At 34.4% G+C, this 20,025-nt stretch overlaps 3 protein-coding genes across 5 annotated transcripts; 2 read left to right on the top strand and 1 right to left on the bottom strand.

Moving 5' to 3' along the window:
- The first annotated feature begins 2,107 nt into the window (after window positions 1–2,107).
- On the top strand, window positions 2,108–8,075 carry LOC145935455 (serine protease gd). Of its 3 annotated transcripts, XM_083036835.1 has the most exons (7): window positions 2,111–2,397; window positions 4,616–4,840; window positions 5,090–5,255; window positions 5,585–5,697; window positions 5,782–6,214; window positions 6,406–6,770; window positions 7,261–8,071. In XM_083036835.1, the coding sequence occupies exons 1-7, from the start codon at window positions 2,344–2,346 to the stop codon at window positions 7,537–7,539; spliced, it is 1,635 nt and encodes a 544-aa protein (XP_082892961.1). In that variant the 5' UTR covers window positions 2,111–2,343; the 3' UTR covers window positions 7,540–8,071. The 3 variants fall into 3 exon arrangements, with proteins under 3 accessions (XP_082892959.1, XP_082892960.1, XP_082892961.1); XM_083036833.1 differs by having other exon boundaries at window positions 2,108–2,397; window positions 5,585–6,214; window positions 7,261–8,075; XM_083036834.1 differs by having other exon boundaries at window positions 2,110–2,827; window positions 5,585–6,214; window positions 7,261–8,072.
- Window positions 8,076–8,528: 453 nt separating this feature from the next.
- On the top strand, window positions 8,529–10,577 carry LOC145935454 (uncharacterized). Its single transcript, XM_083036832.1, has 2 exons — window positions 8,529–8,757; window positions 8,946–10,577. Exons 1-2 carry the CDS (start codon window positions 8,584–8,586, stop codon window positions 10,575–10,577), a joined length of 1,806 nt encoding a protein of 601 aa, XP_082892958.1. The 5' UTR covers window positions 8,529–8,583.
- Window positions 10,578–10,965: 388 nt separating this feature from the next.
- Ptip (PAX transcription activation domain interacting protein) lies at window positions 10,966–17,223 on the bottom strand. Its single transcript, XM_083036856.1, has 9 exons — window positions 17,104–17,223; window positions 16,503–16,687; window positions 13,880–16,284; window positions 13,271–13,715; window positions 12,955–13,139; window positions 12,589–12,830; window positions 12,110–12,379; window positions 11,712–11,916; window positions 10,966–11,552 (listed from the first exon to the last, which is right to left on the bottom strand). Exons 1-9 carry the CDS (start codon window positions 17,197–17,199, stop codon window positions 11,479–11,481), a joined length of 4,107 nt encoding a protein of 1,368 aa, XP_082892982.1. The 5' UTR covers window positions 17,200–17,223; the 3' UTR covers window positions 10,966–11,478.
- Between the last annotated feature and the right edge of the window lie 2,802 nt (window positions 17,224–20,025).

Genomic DNA, 20,025 nt, shown 5'->3' with positions numbered 1-20,025 from the left:
TATCTATATCTACATCTTAGATGAAAAAATGTGTTATCTTTATTAAATTATCTAGAATAATGTTCAGATAATTTGATTTAGAGTCATAGCACATAAAAATATTTAAATAGTAAACTTAAACAGTAAGCGATAAAAACTTACAAATAAAAGTATAAATATATTTTTATATCCCTTTTAAAATTTACATTTTTTTGTTTACATAATCAGTCAAAAAATAATATTATCTGGAAGTTATCTAGATGAATCGCCATATAATTTTATCTTTTATCTAGATACATTTAAAACAAAATCATCTTTATCTTACATAAGATAAATTTACATATTTTTATCTCATCTTTATCTAGCTAATTTTAAAATCATCTAAGCACAACACTGACTGCACTTACAATTAAATACATATGATTGGAAATATCTAGTATTTCCAATATATTATCGATCACTTTCCGATGTATACATTTCGTGTCGCGTTGATTAACGTCTGAGAACAATTGCATCATTAAATCATATCTATTCTCGTTTCTCGTATCTTTCCATAATATTGTGAAAATATACATCTTTAGTGCCAAGTTAAAGTGATTGAAAGTATATGTGATAAAAAAGATGAGAAATCTCTGGTGATTATTTATGATTGTATTTTTCATGTAATTTTCCAGAAGCAGTAAAGGCAAGCAAAAGCAAATTTAAAAAAACAAAATTATCCAGGATGTGTTCCAACTGCTGTAAAACATATGTGAAAATTGCTTATAAACCTATTAAAAGGATCAAAGTTAGTATATACTTCAGTATATTAATATGAAAATGTAATTATTAGAAAGATCAGAACTATCATTTCTTGGCAAATATTTTAAAAGTCAAAGATATTTCTGTATAACAATGTTTCCTTTATATTTCACAGATGCTACCTAAAACTTGTAGAAGTATATAAAATAACATTGCGATGCAAACATCATTTAAAAATCATTAAAAGGCATTTGGAGATATAATTTGGTGAGTAATGATATAAATATAAGTATAAATAATATAAAATTTCAAAGAAAGGCCGACATTTTTATCGATATAACTATAATTTAATTTATTATATTAAAAAAACATAACGAAATTCTTCGTTTTCCTTTAATATTTTACTTTTTCGTGATAATTAGACATAAAGTGTAATTAAGATAAAAATGTTTTGATATTTTTTTTGCACAGACTAAATAATTCCATGTCAGGAAAAATACATAAGTAGAAAGCACAGATTCTTTTTATCTGCCAATTAAAGTTATTTCTGATCGGCATTAATTGAGCATAAGTACGCTTCTCAGTTCGGGAAAACTGACAATTTGTAGAATTCCTGGATGTGTCAAAGGCGATGAGCGAAATCGTTAAAGTGTACGTAAAGTGTCAATTTCGTAAAAATCTCTATGAATTTAATTAACTGACGTCATTAAATAACGTGTACAATATTGCGGTGTATAACGTACAATTATAATGACGTCAATAAGAAACGTGAATAAAATATAAAATATATTTGATTATTTTTTTCGTGATATATTTTTATCGCGTAATATACAAAATACTTCGATAATGTTGATCATTTCTCGTTTGCTAATTTTTCGTGCTATATTTCCATTGCAGCATGTAAAATATTTTCTCGTCATGACTCAATGGACATTTGACCAGCATCCTGGAATCCCCAGTTCTCCCATCCACCCATCGAGCTAATCGAAATCTCGTTTTCTATTCTTTACTAACACCATTCTTTACTAACACAACCAACATATGCTAAAAAAAGAATTTAAAGGATAACTTTAGTAAATATACCAGTATTTCCCATTCGGTACGAAAAACGTTCAAGCACATAGTATATCTTTCCATCTTCATTCTTTTTTTTCGAGAGATATTTTAGCGTAAATGTTCTCCCAAATTTTTTTTTAGAAATAATAAGCGCGCATTCGTAAGAAAAAACGTATCCGAAAAATAAATATCCTTGAAAAGATATGGAGGAACACGGATGAGAAAAAAAAGAAACAAATAAAAAAGGAAGAAACGTAATTGCACGATAATAATTTGTCGAATACGCGCTTACGTAACTATAAAAGAATACACATGTCATTGAAGTATAATAATTTATTGACTTTGCTTTGATGATAGCCGAAGCTGTCGAACAAAGCCCATGACTCATCGGACGTACGTCTACGGTTTCTCCAATCTTCCTGCTTGCATCGCGGTATTGTTCAGAAGAGAACGCTATGCTTATTTACTATTTTCCTCGTTGCGTTCATCGGCCCGAACATTTAAAGTTCTCTTGTATCGCAAGGGAGATTCATCAAATGACGACCCAGTCATGGTCGCCTCGACTCGATGAGATGCCCCACTACCGCAACCACTGCAGAACGTGTCTTCGACGCGGAAAATGTAAGCATCAAGACGTTTCAGCGCAAAACTGGTCAGTTAGTGTCTCGACGAAGGTTCAGAGCGAAGATCGTCGGATCGAAGCTGCGAGGATTAATCCGCTAGAGTTGGTTGCTCCTCGCGACCTGTTGGGAAACCCGGATTATTAATAACGTCTTCAAATACAAAAGCAGATAACAAACAGTGCTCGCAGCGTATATTAGTGATAAATTACATAAAAAATGTATAGTAATCAGCATTTAAAAATAAAAAATAAAAAATAATACAAAAAAATCAATAAAATCACGCGATAATAATAAAGAGAAAACGGATAGTTATTCGCGGAAATCGCATCGATTTTCATCTGAATTTTAAATCCGTTGATTAATGAAGCGGTGCGTGAACGCGACCTGTTATCACCGGTTCGACGACTGCTAAACGAGCAAGGTGTAAGGTGAATACATAGCTTGCGAAATGTGCGATAGGAAGATACTTTAATCCACCGTCATATGGAATTGTTCTCCTTTTGAACGCAATCGATTGAAAACGAGACTAGCATTAAAAAGATTCCGGAATACGTGTCCTTATTGTTGTGCGAGGATTTGGTCAGAATTTGCATACATTTGCGTAAATCATCTATTTACCCAGAGCGGATCTCCTTAACTTGACGTTTCTCATCTTCTTAATTTTAACTTCGCATTTTAGCTTCGTACATTAAATGTCATCGTGAGTCTGCCAGCTGTCTTATTCGTGATATAAATATTCCAAAACCATCTCTCTTCTCTCTCTCTCTGTCTCATCTGTAATATAAACAATTTAAAGTCACTATTTTATTTAAGCTTCAATTTGCGCAGCAATTTTTTTAAAAATATTTTTTTATAAAAAATTCTGTTTGATTGTTTAACTTTAACGGATTGTTTTTATCCAATAACATGATTAAAAATCAAATAATTATCCAAATTCTTTAAAAAAATGTTTTTCTCATTTATTAATAATAAATTAGTAAAAAACCGTTTTGTGCGCTCTATATTATGTTATTAAATACTATTTATATATGCATATTGAAACATTGGCAAAAATTAATAGCAATCGTAATATCATAAATACCTATAACATAAAAAGAACAAATAACATTATCTGAAAACTCATTATTAAATGCAATTGAGCTGATCGTCCTTTCGAGCAGAAATTGATTTAAAATATTGGATTAAAAAGCAAATATATTCATACCGATCATAAGAAAATGTAAATAAAATCAATGAACGTAAATAAATGCGATAAGAGCGAAATCATTATCTCACTTGATTTGTCAATGTGTACGTACTCGATAGGCATATTGAAGTATTTGATCTTTGAGAAGGGTTATCGAGTAGAAGGTACAGAGTTCGCAACTATAATAGGCACTTGTCATAATTTAATGTCATGATTATACAAATTGCTTTTGTTAAAAATGGAAATCTTGTATTAATCAAATGTAATATAATTTTTAAGCTGCAATCAAATTAAAAAACTGAAATAATTAAATGAAAATAAATAGAAGTGATTTTGTGCTGATTAAATTAAAAAAATGAAAATAAGTTACTAAATTATTAAAATTTCGTAAATGTTTAAATGTTGAAAATTTCGTTAGATAAAAAATTATTTCAGTTTTCAAGAAAGTATCATTGGGCTATCATATCCTATTTATCAAATTATTAATAAACAATTTATTACTCATATTGGGATGTTAAGTTCATTATATTGCGGAATAATTTTTGAAATATATATGATTATTTTACAAAATAATCGAAATGTGTTCAACAATTCGAGTTTATCTGTATGTTTCATCACCTTTTTTGGTTCATTTGTAGTGAATGACAATAAACGTTGCATTTCGCAATACATATCGAGATTGTCTTCTCTAATGATTGACAAATAGATATATGGATATTTATTATGCAAATGTGTCACTCAAAGATATATATTTATAGTTTTGTCTCTTTTTTGTTAGATACTACTTTGAATAAAATCAAATAATATTTAAGTTTTTTTAGACTAAAGACATCGACAAACTCATCGTTTCTCGATGGAAAATAAACTGTTATTATTATTATTTTGATTAATCTTTTCACTATCAACAGGACATATACATATCCTAGATGAGAAGATAAAATTGGTAGTGAAAAGTTTAATAATAATTATTAAGAAATCAATAAATTATTCATGAAAATTACGTGCATCCATTTCGTTGTGTTTGCGATAGAGCTTCACGATGGCCAAGGTTCCTATTTTGATTGCGTTGCTGCCGCAGCTACTTTACACGCTGCTACAAGTATCCGGACAACAATCTCCATGTCCTCAATACTTCACGTATGTAAGCGATCCTGCGACGAATGAAGTGAAGGGTCAGGTCCAGATCTCATCCCCGCCAAAAAACGTCAACCTTCATCTGAAAGTGGCGTTAAGCATCGCCGTTGCTCTGCCCACAGTAAAAGCATTCTTTATTATCAATAATGTGAAAGAAATAATAGAGTTTCGTCAATGTATAAGCCATCTTTAGCAATTTCTAGTATGTCAAGCTTATAACTATATGACCAGAAATTAAATCTTTGAAACAAAATTTGATTAGTCGAGTACGTGCTCTTTTTTGTATAATTAAGAAAATATAATTTTTTGTTTCATATATCGTTTTGTGATTTGTTAATAAAGTAATATTCAAATGTCGTTACGTTTTCAGAAATATGTCGGCCAATTGGAATTAGTGCAATCGAAAGAGGAATCCGTTCGGATAGTCCAACAGGGTAGACCTTTGTTGTATTACATCCGTTTTCCCCTACGTCAACCGATTCCATTATTGACCGGATTATGGTTTAACCATCAACAATATTGTTCAGGTCCCCGCGGTGAGTATGATTTGAGAGACAATATTAATGCTTTGCACAAAATTTCAAGAGTACAGTCGCAAGATTTACACGTTCTCCAATTTTCTCCACGTCAAGTTTGAAACGCAATCTTGTTTCATATTATCATCGTTCATAATTCAAGGGAATAATTTAGCTTTGCGTTAACAAAGCTAAACGGAGAGTTATATAAAGTTCATTATGTTCATTAGTTTCATAAAAAACTATTGCTATCTTTACCTGGAAAAAAAAGGATTATCCTTTATTTTTGGAAGATTATTTTTTTTCTCGAGAAAAAAAAATTTATTTTAACAGAACGTATTTCGTTTTAGCGACTGGCCAGATCGTGACTTCCATCCAGCTGGAGCACACTCTGTACCCGCCAAATGCGTTGCCGCTTTCGCATAGTTCCCTATCCAATAATTCGCTGCAGAATTTGCCCATGGTTTCCGAATTAAATACTTTTTTGCCGACTTCGTACTTTTTGTCCAATAATTCGCCGCCGAACCAACTAAATACCTCTTTGCAGACTACGCACTTTGTGGTGCGCCTCACGCCACCGTCCATCACTTACAAGACGTCACCTCCTCCGCAACGACCCGTTACAACTCAAGGTCCTCCAAATTGGCCCGTTACCACTCAACGTCCGCCGAATTGGCCCGTTACCACTCAACGTCCGAAGGAGAAATCCACCACTTCACGTTCGACCACTGTCAAACTCTCCGACAGAATCGCCGACAATATATTCCTAAATCCACCTCCTCGACAAAGCAATAACAACAATGAATGCGGTGTCAGCACTCACCTCAGCAACTCACCAACTCACATTAATCTGCTAATCGCCAAGGGAATGAAGGCGACGCTGGGTCAGTGGCCATGGCTGGCGGCACTCTTCGTCGTCAAAATCTCGTACGAGTTTCAATGCGCCGGATCCGTTCTGACCAACAAACACGTTATAACAGGTGCGTTTTAAGAAATTAAAGAGAAAAAATAAAAATACATATGCTCAAGGAGATACCTGCGAGGAGGATGGTTAATTGTGGCTCATTAGAGACTCTTCACAGAAGATCTTCAATTTCTCAGAAATTCAATCTTCCTTTTCTAATATGTTGTTGTTGAAAAATGCTTTATTCGCGTTTGTTTTCTTGTTTAGCGGCCCACTGTTTCAAGCTGGACGCCCAGACCAATATACCTCCTAGTGCGATGGTCGTATCCTTGGGACGATATCAGCTGCGCGATTATCACAAAGCAGGATCCGTGAATAAGGAGATTGCGAGATACATTATCCATCCCGACTATCTCCACCAAGTAACCGGCGACTCCGATCTGGCGATTTTGATTTTGAGGGAACCCGTCGAGTTTAGCCCTACGATCAAGCCTGTCTGCATATGGAGTGGCCCGACCGATCTCCAGAGCGCCGTTAATAAGATAGGATACGTCGTGGGATGGGGTCGGGACGAGTTTGGCAATCTTCATCTCGCGGAACCGCGAATGGCGAAGGTGCCGATAGTAAGTCAGGTAAGAGTATCTCCCATTCGATGATCTTTCATCATCGTTATGTCACAATTCGAAGAATTTATCTTAAACGGAGGAAAAAATATTTCCAAGATGACGTATCGTCGAGATTTAATGACGTATTTGGGAATATTACGTCATTAAATAAAACATTTTAGAAATTCTCACGCGCGATGATGCTTTTGCATCGCGATTCGTTATCCATATCCATAACGGATGGATTTGTCGGAATCATTATATGCTTAGAATTGGAGTGACGAATCGCTTTTTTAATGCGATAAAACGCAGCCGCTAACCGCGATCAAGATGGACGTGACGCAAATTTTCGTAAACCCTTGAGATTATGTGACTATATATTTTATACACAAATATACTAATTAAAAAAATTCGTCGAACTAATATAGATTCTTATAAATTATCGTCGAAGAATAAAAAAATTTTGATTATATTATAGATTTAAAAACTCTCATTCTAATTATTGCGCAAATTACAGGAGGTGTGTCTTTGGAGCGACCCACGTTTCGTCTTCTTTACCTCGAATCGCACCTTTTGCGCTGGTTCGCAAAACGGCAGCGGTCCTTGCAACGGTGACAGCGGAAGCGGGTTGGTGATTCACGATTCTACGACAGGCCGTTTTCAGCTGCGCGGCATCGTTTCACGGTCGCTGTACGACCGCGACCAGATGACTTGCGATCTCACTCAGTACGTCGTCTTCGTCGACGTGGCCAAATACTTGCCCTGGATTCAACAACAGATCTCTACGTATCTCTAATATACTCTCATAGTCTTATCGTAGATGTGTAAAATATGCTAGTCGACAAAGTTTTTTTTCTACAATAGTTTATATATAGAGCTCTAGAAAAAATGTAACATAAAGATTAGTATATATGGGATAGTTTATTAGGAGTCTAAAATATTTCTGTTTTAGATTTTTACATTAATCCTTCTTATCAAATGCATTTATCGTGATACTAGGCCGAAATATATATACATATATGTACGTAAAAATAAATGTAGTTATCAAATGACGGATCTATTAATAGAAAAGACATTAAGAATAGATCATATCACATATGACATAGCTATAGTAATGTTAATTTCATTTTCCGCCATACATTTATATCATGTACCTTTATCGAACATTTCATAAATATCTTTTGTCTATTATCAAGTACAAAAATATTAAATAGCAATGCTTATATTTATAATAGGGACATATAATTAAATATAATTTATATAGCGCAATACTCTTTTATATAATATGTGACGTCTCTAAAATGTTTAAATACGTATAAAAATATTCTTTAAGAGAATTTACATATAATATTAATTAAATCTATAAAATTAAAATTTACAAACTCTCTATAAATGTGAATTTTTATGTACATTATTTTTCTATGTGTAATATATACAAAGATATATTTTGTAAAGCTTATAAAGATACTTAAGAATTCACATATATGTATAACACATTTATAAAAGTTATATTTTTGAAAAATTTTGTCTTGTTATTTCTTTAGGATATTCAGAGAATATGTAAGTCATGATCAGACAAGAGAGATCGATAAAAGAAAAGAATACTAGGCTCGCATAGATCGCTTCATAAAGGATCTTGGGTCTAATTCAGCATGTAATCACGAATCTTTATATGGTTTTTCGATCGCGAGATTCCAATTCATATTATCGCGCATTTGCATGCTTTAATAAAAGTTATTTACGATCGTGCACGCGTATATGTTCAACTAAAACTTTTTATATACCTTGATCTGGATACCACTCGATAGTACGATTGAATCAACGGATCTTGATACGGAAAATGTGGCTTCATTGCGGTATATTGATCCACATATTTGGACTTCTCCTCGCAAAATCGCCCAAGTTCGACGATGCCGCGGGATATTCCTCGTCCCTGGATAGAAAATTAACGTTGAAATTAAAAACGGGGACACGGTTAAAACACAATCTCGGGAAGATTCTTCACGAGTTACCGGTAAGCAATCTTATCTTTTAAAAAACAAGAGAGTATGTAAGTTCAAGTAATTCAGACTCACGAGTGCTTTCGAGATAAATTAATTTGACAATTATATGAATAAATTTGATCAAATTGAAATTTGTATGTAATTATGCATAACTTATTAGAAGTTATACGAGATATATTATCCAGTTCGTTTCTCACAGATACAAAGTTATGAGCTGTACCACTCCGTAAAGACGGTCGAAGATTACTTGAAGAACGGGGGTTCGCTGATCGAGTGTCTCGATGTCTTACCTTCCATAATGTATGCGCCTATCGCGGAGCAGATAGACGTTATTCTCGAATCCATGGAGAATAACTTGCCCAAGTATGTCCTCCCAGCGATATCCTTAATCAGGCGATCCTTGTCGAAAGGTGTTTTAGACGCCGATGAAATCTACAGACCGACTTTCGGACCACCAAAGGCCGATCCGTTGGAAAAGATTCCTCTGGCAGAGCTGAAGAGAGCAGCGTCGCCTTTGTCCTACCGCAACCCGATCAAGGCTCTCGTGGGATCTTGGCCGAAAATAATCGGCGAGACAGCATCGCTGATCAATAACAAGATCATCCCACCGCGTCGCGAACTGATCGCCTACATGTTGGCGAATCTGAGGATACCTGATGCGACGCCAGAGGTGAGAGAATCGGTCGCGCTTCTCGTCGAACACTTGCAATCCCATGGCGAGCGCGAATTGGTCGACTTCAGCATGTCACCTGATCCATACGTGTTGGTCGCCAATGCTATCTCGAGTCTGTCTTCACAGAACGAGATTCTGATTGACGTACACACGTTGTTGCCGTTTCTGAAGAAGCCCGCGGAATGTCGGGAATCTTCGAAATTTGCCAGCTTTTTTCAAAATAATACCATAAACTATACACTTCTGATCTTGAGGGACAGAGTGATCTCCAGGTCGAAAGCCGGTGTCGAGCTCTTATCCATGATGCAAAATAATACGGACGTTCAAGACACCGTCGAACAACTCTCGCCCTTCGAGTATGCGTCCTGGAGAGACTTGCTGCTGGCTTTCATCAGTCAACTCAGACGTCGGCAGACTCACCAGGATAGAGTGTCGGACATCGTTGACAGCGTCTACGGCGAACTGATTCTGAAAAACGTTCGAAAGCATTGGCAACTATTGAGGAATTCTATTACCGCTACACCAGTTCTTACCGCCATAGCCAGAAAAGAGAGCTCCTCTAGGATCCGAAGACTCCTCATGGAAGTGGCTTTGGACAGAAGCATCGGGCCGGAAGTCTGGCAGAAGGCTCTCGCTTTTGCTTCTTCGGAGGATATCAGTGGACCGATGGACGCCGTTTTGAAGACGCTGAAGGCTTTCCTAGCTTCGGGACTTCTTGGCCAGACTACCTTATTCATGAACATCGCTGAATTAGTGACTACGTACGATAACAGAATTAATGAAGGGCAAGCTGAATGTGTCAATCGATTGGAGATGTATTTGACTAATCTTACTGAAGTAGACAGCGCGATTAACAAGATGACGATCCAGAATGTTGACATCAAAGATCTTCTTCAGGCTCTACCTGATTTGGACGTCTATACGGACGAGTATAGAAGTTTGAAAAGTTTTTTGTCGCAAAGGGACTTGGAAGCGAAGATAGGACAAGTTGATATAAAAGCACATCCTACCAGGGGTAGATTGCTGGCACAGTTACTGCAAATGACAGGGTATGACGATGGTATCGATGATAGTCTTCGTTATTTGGCTCAGCAATTTGTTGACAATGTGGCTTACGAGGGCTACGGCGCTGGCGCTTTGCTGTATCGTTCCAGTTAGCTTGAGAATGAGCACGTTTTTTCACCATTTTTGATTAAATAAATCTTACATCTACATCTGATGATTCATTGATATTTCACACACAAGAACAGAAAAAAATATACATAGGTCAATTGTATTAATAATCTAATTAATATCAAAATTGATAGTTCCTTTAAATACATTTCAAAATACATACATATCACTATCGCTGAGTTTGCTATTAGCTTAGAAATTCGAATCTTATTATTTATAAATTCATTCTTCTTCACGATTTCTAAGATTGTTTTACAGGAGAAAAAACAAAGTATTTTTCTCTTTTTTCGATTAAGTTAAGCGAAAACTTTTGCAGCATAATTCATTATTCATTACGCGGATTCTTAATTTCGATTCTTATGTTCGAAATTGATCTTAAAAACACATCGTCATTCATCGACTTTCGTACTCGGCGTAATAATACAAATATTATATTTCTTTCTTTTGCAACGCTAGAAATGTCTGCCGTCTTCAGGATTATAAGAAAAATTCTGCTGGCAAACTTTAATATTATACAATTAATTACGATTACGATTATTGATATATATGTGTAAAAGATAAATGTGTGATCTGTGAAAAAAAGAAACAATGTTAATTATACATATATATATATATCGCAGACATAACAACATAAATAAATTGTTGAAGAAAGAGAGATGTATTAGATGTTAAATTCATCAAATACATATATCGATAATATCAAATCACAACTGTAAAGATAGTATGGGTGTAAACGTATAAAAATAATTTCTATTTGTATCATAAAATTACGTTCTTTATTGTCCCATTGTTGAAGGTAAGCAAAGATTTTTGTCTTGAAAATAACTCACTAAGAAATGATAGGTCCATAATAGGGATAAAAATACGGTAATGTAACTTGCATATTTTAGTTTTGACTCGCATCAGGTTGGAAGTATTGTCGTGCAATTGCGCCCAATACAATTTCCGCACTATACACATCTGTAAATTTTTCAAATAACAAAATATGAATTTTATCAAAGATTTTTATTATATACTTAATATTTGCTTCACTTAATTTTTAACTCTCTTTTATACAAAGAGAGCGATAAGATTGTAAAGTATTAATTAGAAAAAAGCTGATTTCTCTAATTTACTTACTAATATTTGCACGTAAGACATCAGAAAGCAGATGAAGATCACTTTCATGAGTTATGATGACATAATTTAATTTCCCGTTATTCATTTCTTGTATCTGCGTAACTGTTCTACGCGTTTTTTCCATTGTACCTCCCGCACTTTCTATTATTTCTGCCATCGCAGAAGGAGATGGTATCACACTCGGTGTGACGAAAAATATTTTACCCTATTTGAATGCAGGCAGTATAGAAGCAAATAAAAAATGTAATAATAAATTAATTAGATAAAATAAATATTGAAAATAATATATTTTTGTCTTTGTGTTTAAATATGAAATATAGCTATACTATTTATTTTATTAAGAATAGTGATTAAAAATCACTTTCTCTTATTGCGATCGAGAAATCTGATTTAATTACCTTAAGTACTGTTCCTCGATTCGGACTCGCTAAAGCTTTCTCAATATTGCAATTAAAATTCTTCTCGAATTCCGCATCACCAAGCATATATGCGCTTTCATCTACGAAGGTGTTTTTCGTAGAACAATCGAGCAACCATTGTAAACTGACGATAAATTTGCATCGCGATAGACAACACAATAACTTCACTGTTCGTAATGGTGCCGACATTATCAGATGAGTGGCGTCTCGCCAACTAGCAGCCAAAGCGCCTCCCAGTTCTCGAATTCTCTGAAAATCATATGGACTACATATAGTCTTTCTTTTAGTAGCAGATGGAAGCATAAAGATAAGAGATGCGTAATATATGAATGGGAAGACAGGAAGCAATTAAGAAATGCAAGAGTGAGAAAGTGGGAACGACAAGAGTAAAAAAATTATTGTAAAAGAGTATGTCTTTATATGTATTCCGGAAGGTCAAATAAACAGTTATATAATACCTTAGCATGTTTTCTGGGATTAATACCAGAAAATAATATTCTGGGTTGTTTATCAGGTGGCGGAGGATCAGGATTGCTAACGACAATTGGTTCTTCCAAACCCAAAAGATGTGGATCCTTATTCAACAATGGGCCATCCAAACGTGGCTTTTTGTATTTTCTGATCGAATTTGGTCCCTGACCAACCTGTTTTACCTTGTCATATGATTCTTGATTAATGTTTATTGGTACTTTCCAAGAAGCTACGAAAGACAAAGAATCATATAGAAAATAGTTTGACAGAGCTTTGTATATAACGATAGAATCACTTGAAGTATAATTTATATTATTTAATGTTAATCTATTTAGTAACTATATGTTATATACCCATGAGATGAGGCACAAGTGAATAATCTAGTCTGAAAGGATTACTCAGACTAAACTGTTGAAACTTTTGACTCTCAAGTTGATGCAAAGCGTTCATCTGTCCACAAAGCAACTCTGTCAACCATTGTGCGTTTACAACGCTAATTGACCACTCGCGTGCCTTTTTATACTTCTGTCCATCTGGTCTAAAATCCATTTTAACAAGTATTTATCTTGTAATATTTATGTAACACATAACGTGAACAATCGCGATACAAATACATTTAAAATATAGTTAAAACAGTTTTAAAAACTGGCACGCGATAACGATCAGTACCTTCTGCAAACGAGGAGAGTATTATGTTTGGAAAAGTAGTTTGTGTACTTGGCGCCCAAAGCTTCCAACATATGTTTGACTTTTGCTCGTTCTTCTCCCTCAAATCCGGAAAACGATACAATTTGCTTGACACATGGAAGCTCAGTCAAACTGAACGGCGTTGGAAAGTGCAAGGCATGCCAAGGTGGTAACACTTGTTGCTTACTGACAACGTCAGAAAGCCAATGCGCGCTGACGCAACGTTTTCCGTCGCGTAATGCTTGTACCACGATCGGATGTTTCTGCGTAATGGCCAGTACATGTGTCGCACGACCGCAATATTGCGGCTCTACCTCGCCACCATGTCTCTCGATAACTTGCTTCCAGACTGAGACTTCATTCGGACGCTGTACTTCGTATTCGACAATAACGAAAATACATCCTAACAAAAATAGATCTGGCGGCACTGAAAATACAAATATTCTACTGTCATTATTAGCAATGTAATATAAAAATGTAAATTAAATAACATTTCAAATAGTTATTTTATATAGAATTATATAGAATTTTTATATCTTTTTGTTAGCTATTTTGATAATAATAATAATAATATGAAAAATAGACACATACGTTTCAAGTTTGGGTTGTGACCATAAAATTGAGGTTTGGGCTGCGGCATAACTGGAGGATATTGCATCTTTATTGGTGCTCCTGTCGGCGCACCGTTCGTTATATTTCCCAAAGTTCTCCTTTGATAAGCAGCCAAGAGCTGTGGATCCTGAGAAGGAGGTGGTGGAGGTCTGTGCTGCGCGGTCATCAATCTCAATTGACCAGCCGCGCTACCCTCGGTAGTGCCGCCTTGCAATCTGTTGGTTAGCATATTAGCCAGCGCGGTCTTCGTTTTGGCGTTCACGACAAGTTGTTGATCCGGTGGAATATGCGCATTATTTGACAGAGACGTTAACGGTGTCTCCTGCTGCGCGCCTTGCTGCTGCTGCTGCTGTTGCTGCTGCTGCTGTTGTTGTTGTTGGAGATGTAGCTGCTGCAATCTAGCCATTTGCTGCTGCTTCTGCATTTGTAACTGCACCAACTGCTGAGGCGTCAATTGTCCCTGTTGGAATGTCTGTCCCGTCTGCGCCACCTGCGGTCCTTGAACAGCCTGTCCAGTCGGCACAATGACCGGATTAGAAGAGTTTATCGGAGTTAACGCCGGTGGCTGTACCCCGGAATGCACGGGTTTCTGTCCAGGAGTTGGCGTTAGTTGCGGTCCCATCATCTGAGGTTGTTGAACTTGTGGAATCCATTGTAAACTAGTTGATTGCACCGGTTTACCGGGATTCCTGATAACAGCAATGTGCGGGCCTTGTTGACGATTGTGCACTTGTCTCTGCAATAGCAGATTTCGCTGCTTCTGAAGTTTCTGGATGAACTGGGCCCTTTGTTGAGTGTCCATCTGTTGCAATTGTAGATGTGTCTGCTTATCCAATTGAATCAAATGTCTGGGAAGTTGGTTCCATTGCGTTTCGGATCTCAGAGGTCCAATTTGCTGTTGTCTCTGCAACTGTAAGTGGTACTGTTGTTGCTGCCACTGCGGATCTCGTTTTACGATAAATCCTTGCTGATTTGGTCCGATTAATTGTTGTTGATTCTGCGGCTGTTGCTGTAATTGGCCGTCTCTTATGACAAATTGTGAACTTTGAGGGGCGGATTGTTGTAATTGCTGCGAAATCTGTTGAATTTTTTGTTGTTGTTGCTGCTGTTGTAATAAAATAAGTTGTCTTTGCTCGGCGGCGAGTTGTTGTGCTGGAGCTTGTTGTTGGGTCAATTGATGTGGAGTAGCGATCTGTTGTTGCTGAGAAGGTAATTGTTGCTGCTGCTGTTGCATTACTATTTGCTGCTGCTGTTGTTGTGTTGCTAATTGCACTTGCTGCTGTTGTGGCGTCAAATGTGGCTGTTGCGTTGGCAACTGCTGTTGTTGATTTATCTGTTGTTGTTGGATTATCTGATGTTGTTGATTCAATTGCTTTTGTTGTGTTGTTAATAGTTGCTGTGCAGTTAATTGATGTTGAGGTAATTGTGAATTTATTTGCTGCTGCTGCTGTTGCGGCATCAATGTCTGTTGTTGTCCTATTAACTGCTGCTGTTGTTGTTGTTGTACCTGAGGTGATAGTTGTTGATTAAGAATTTGTTGTTGATTATATGATGGCTGTTGCAACTGCTGTTGATGCTGCGCGAGTTGCGTTAACGGCTGCTGCTGCTGTGGTGATGTTAATGGTTGCTGCTGTATCAATTGATGTTGCATATTCATTTGTTGTTGTTGAGGTAATTCTTGTTGCTGCATTTGCGATGGTATAGCCTTTATTTGTTGAGAAACATTGCTTTGCTGAGAAGGCTGTGAAAGCCAATTTGCTTGATTAATATTAACATTTTGATCAGAAACTGACGGAACGTTTGCGGATGTCCCTAAACTAGACGAGGGAACTGATCGTGGAAGCTGCTGCTGTTGCATATTCACGGTATTCTGTCCATTCGTCGAATAAGAAACAGTTGCTGTGCTGGTTGCACCAAGGCTATGCGTAGTACTCGATGACACGGGTGGACTTGGTTGATTCCACGGCATGCGTTGCTTGAGTTGTTCCAACATGGCCTTAGTCCGATCCTGCTCCTTTTGCGCGATCTTGTTATCAGTATCTTCGTCCATAAATCCAGTGATCATAGCCGTCGAGCTATTTGCAGACAATAGTAATCTGGGATGATATTCCACTTCGTTAACAAGAGTGCCTTTCTTACAACATTCTGTTATCCAATCAGGGGTTACAATAGGTATACGATGTCTCGTGGCAGTTTCATATTTTATGCCACTCGCTTTACCCGTGATCAAATGAGTGCAATATCTATCCAAGCGTAACTGATATTTGCCACCTTGCAATGTTATCATTGCCCAGAGTGACTTGCTATCCGTTCGACTTATCTGGGATAGGCAGATGCGTAGATTTGAGAATAATTGATTCTCTTCTGGTGAAAAATATTGCACTCTGTTTATGTATATAAATTGCTTTATTAAGAAAATATATTTTTATTTTAAAAATTTGTCAAAAATTGAGAAATTACTTATTTAATATTATTTATAAATAGAATTTGAAAACATTTAACAGCAATGAATATTAGAGTTCAAAAAATTCAAAAAATAATTTATATTAACAACTGCAAATAATTATTAATATTAAAATAATATTCTATCTTAGAAGGATACGGCAGAAGTTTGCTGCATTTAACAGAATATAAGATCCAATTTTGTGTGACTGCTGGAATTTCATACAGATCCTTTGCTTGAGAAATATCATTTTCTAACGCTTCGTAGCCTGCTATCAGATGTGTAACAAAAGTGCTAAAATAATTGGACCTTTCAGCTCCACCTTCTTGCAGCAGATTCAAAATCTGTAAATAGTTACAAAACCATTGTTTATGATTTATAAACAAATTGATTTTTAACACGAGATATATATATATATATATATATATATATATATATGTATATATGTATACATGTATATCTAGCATATAAAAGTATTTAATGTTTCTTAAGTTTCTTTAAGATTACAATATTAATTACAAAAAGTGTTACAAGAAAAGGGAAACTATAATAGATCGATAAAAAGGAAGACGAGACGTTATATCAATTTGCATATACGCATCATATTATAACCTCCATTAACGGTGAATATAATATCGATTTCGAAGTAAAATGATGAAAGAATCATTATAATTATCGGGAACATCGTACAATCGCCGCGAGTTTCACACTTGCTCTTGCTCGATCCGTCCGACAAAAACGCGGGAAACGATTGCCGTACCTTGGGATCGCCTTCACCGCTGACGTAGTATTTGACGTTGGCAAACAGAGCACCGTCGAGCTTCAGATCCTCGAGACCAGCCCGTATGTCGCCCATCTTGTCGAAGCCTGTCCTGACGGAGACTCACGTCCTCAGCATCACAACGGAGCGCGAATCACGCGCGAAATCGTGCGTACTGTGCAGAACCAGAGAGATATATATGACTTCGCGATATTTGATAACAAGAGTCCCTTGCGCAACACTTTTGTTATTATTATGATTGTAGGTTATGTGCGCGAGCTTTCTGTGGCGCTACATCATCGTTTAAGGTGCGTTCGAAAATCTTACCCGTAGGTTAAAAGTAACATTTGATTGACCAATCATGACGAGGAAATCTTTGCTCCTTTTATCCCGATTGGCCAATTAAAAATTGTGAGTAGGATTTTCGAACACACTCTAAATCCGTGCGCCGCTCAATAAAGGCGCGAAATTCAAATTGTTCTGCATCGTAGCATCGACCAAGTATTTTTGATGATTATCGTTATTACCACTATATTTAATGCTTTTAGCAATCTATAACTTGAAGAAAACTGCAAATAAAATTTAAATTAAATCAAAATATTTTACATTCAAATTAGAATTAACTTTATCGAGTTAAAATTAAGAAAAACTTAATATGAGAGATCAATAGATAACAAGTATTTGTAACTTGATTTAATTTTAAATAGAAATAAGTAATTATATTTTTCTATAGATTATTTATCGATGTGTTCCCTTTCTAAAAAAGGTATGTTAAGTCGATTCTCGCGAGTATTGTTGCCTCTTTTCCGCGAGGCTGATTGGCTGTCTCGATTCGCGTTGTGCGTTATATTCCTAGCATCGAGAAGCTGTCATTGGGAGAGTTAGCAGTTTGACAGTTTAAACAAAATTAAATTAAATTAAATAATATGTTTAAAAAAATATATTTTAATACTTTAAATTCGATTAATATTTTTGACAGTTATCAGCTGATGTTTGTCAAAAATATTAATCGCAGATAAAGTATTATAACACATTATATTACTTACAAAATATTATTATTTTAATTATAATATGTTGTAAATAATATAATATGTTATAATATGTACTTATAATATATACTTTTTCCGCGATTAATAATTTTTGACAGTTATCAGCTGATAACTGTCAAGAATATTAATCAAGTTTAAAGTAGGTATTATAACAAATTAAAAACATATTAATATTATTTTATTTAATTTTATTGTGGACTAACTGTTAAACTGCTAACCCTCGCGATGAGCGATGACAGCCTCTTGATACTATGAATATAATGCATAACACGTATCGAGATAGTTGATCAGCATCGCGGAAAAGAGGCAATAATATTTCGAGACTTTCGAGAATCGACTGAACATGCCTTTATTTTAGAAAAAAATGTATTTAAATAGATATTTAGATATAAATTTGTTTTAATTCTCAAGAATGTAAAATTATTTTTAATTTTTAATACTTGAATATTTAAGATTGAGATTAACAATATAAAAAAAAATCGTTATTTTTATAGTAATATCTTATTTTATCAACTGTAGTAATAAACATGTAGGTAGATAATTCCATTAAAAAGTAACTCAATAAGCTTCTTAGAATTATATTCATGACATAATTTATTTGAATAAATTATTTAAATAAATTATTTGAATAAATTATATCATGAAAATAATTCTAAGAAGCTTATTGAGTTACTTTTTAATGGAATTATCTACCTACATATTTATTACTACAGTTGATAAAATAAGATATTACTATAAAAATAAAGATTTTTTTTTATATTATTAATAAATGACTTCTTAAATATTTAAGTATTAAAACTTAAAGATAATTTTACATTATAAAAAATAACAAATTATAATTGTGAGCTAATTGACAGTCGCTTAATTTGTAAGCTATTGTGCATAGAAAATGCACTCGGAATAGACAATGTAAGATATATTGTTCACCAATGTATCAAAAATATATATGTTTGTATCTTTTGATACGCTTGAAAATTTGTCTAAGTTAGTAAGAGAGACTCTCGGCAACATTCATAGATATTAACCGCAATAATAATAAAATTTTTTTAAATAATTCAACACTCACCAATTTGATGTGCGGAGTTGTAGACAATGTTAATCTGTAAAATATAAACGTATAAATATTATATAAAACAATTATTAAAATATTTAAATTATTTATAATATTTTAAATCATTTTTTGAAATATTAAAATTAATTTGAAAATTTAAATATTAATTTCAATGTTTCAAAAAATGATTATATTATGCGCATAGTTAACTTTTGTTATTTGCTTTAAGATATTAAAAAACTACATAATTTGCAAAGAAATATTTTTTAAAGAAAGATAGAAATAATTATAAAAAATATTTAAATTAAAATATTTAATAGTGAAAGAATCTAGGTACGCATTACATATAAATAATTATATCTACATATCTCTTAAATATAATACAATGTAGAAATTGTATTTTATACATATACAAATATTTATTATTATTAAATTATTAAAAATTATTATATTTATTATTATTAAATTATTAAAAATTATTATATTTATTATTATTATTAAATATTCTAAGTATTTCAAAATATAAAATCCAGGATATTTTATATTCATTATTATACAACAATGTAAAATTTGAATCATTATCGCGAAGATAAATAGTTACTTAATCTCACAAATAAAAAATGAAAAGTTAAATAAATTATAAATTATATTTACCCTATCGTTGCTCCGCAGTTGCACGATGCCACCCCGGGCCACCTCTCTCTCTCTCACTCTCTCTCTCTCTCTCTCTCTCTCCGCACCGTTCCTTTATGGCACTCACTCTAAACACTTGGACTCGCGTTATTTTTTTCGTTCGCGACGCGTTTCGGTAAAACGCGAGAA

Source organism: Prenolepis imparis, unplaced genomic scaffold, assembly GCF_030444845.1.
Source record: "Prenolepis imparis isolate NDT839.2.m4 unplaced genomic scaffold, iyPreImpa1.0 SCAF_4, whole genome shotgun sequence".
NCBI lineage: Eukaryota > Metazoa > Arthropoda > Insecta > Hymenoptera > Formicidae > Prenolepis > Prenolepis imparis.
Note: the sequence above shows the minus strand (reverse complement) of the source record. Positions and strands in the feature narration are given on the sequence as shown.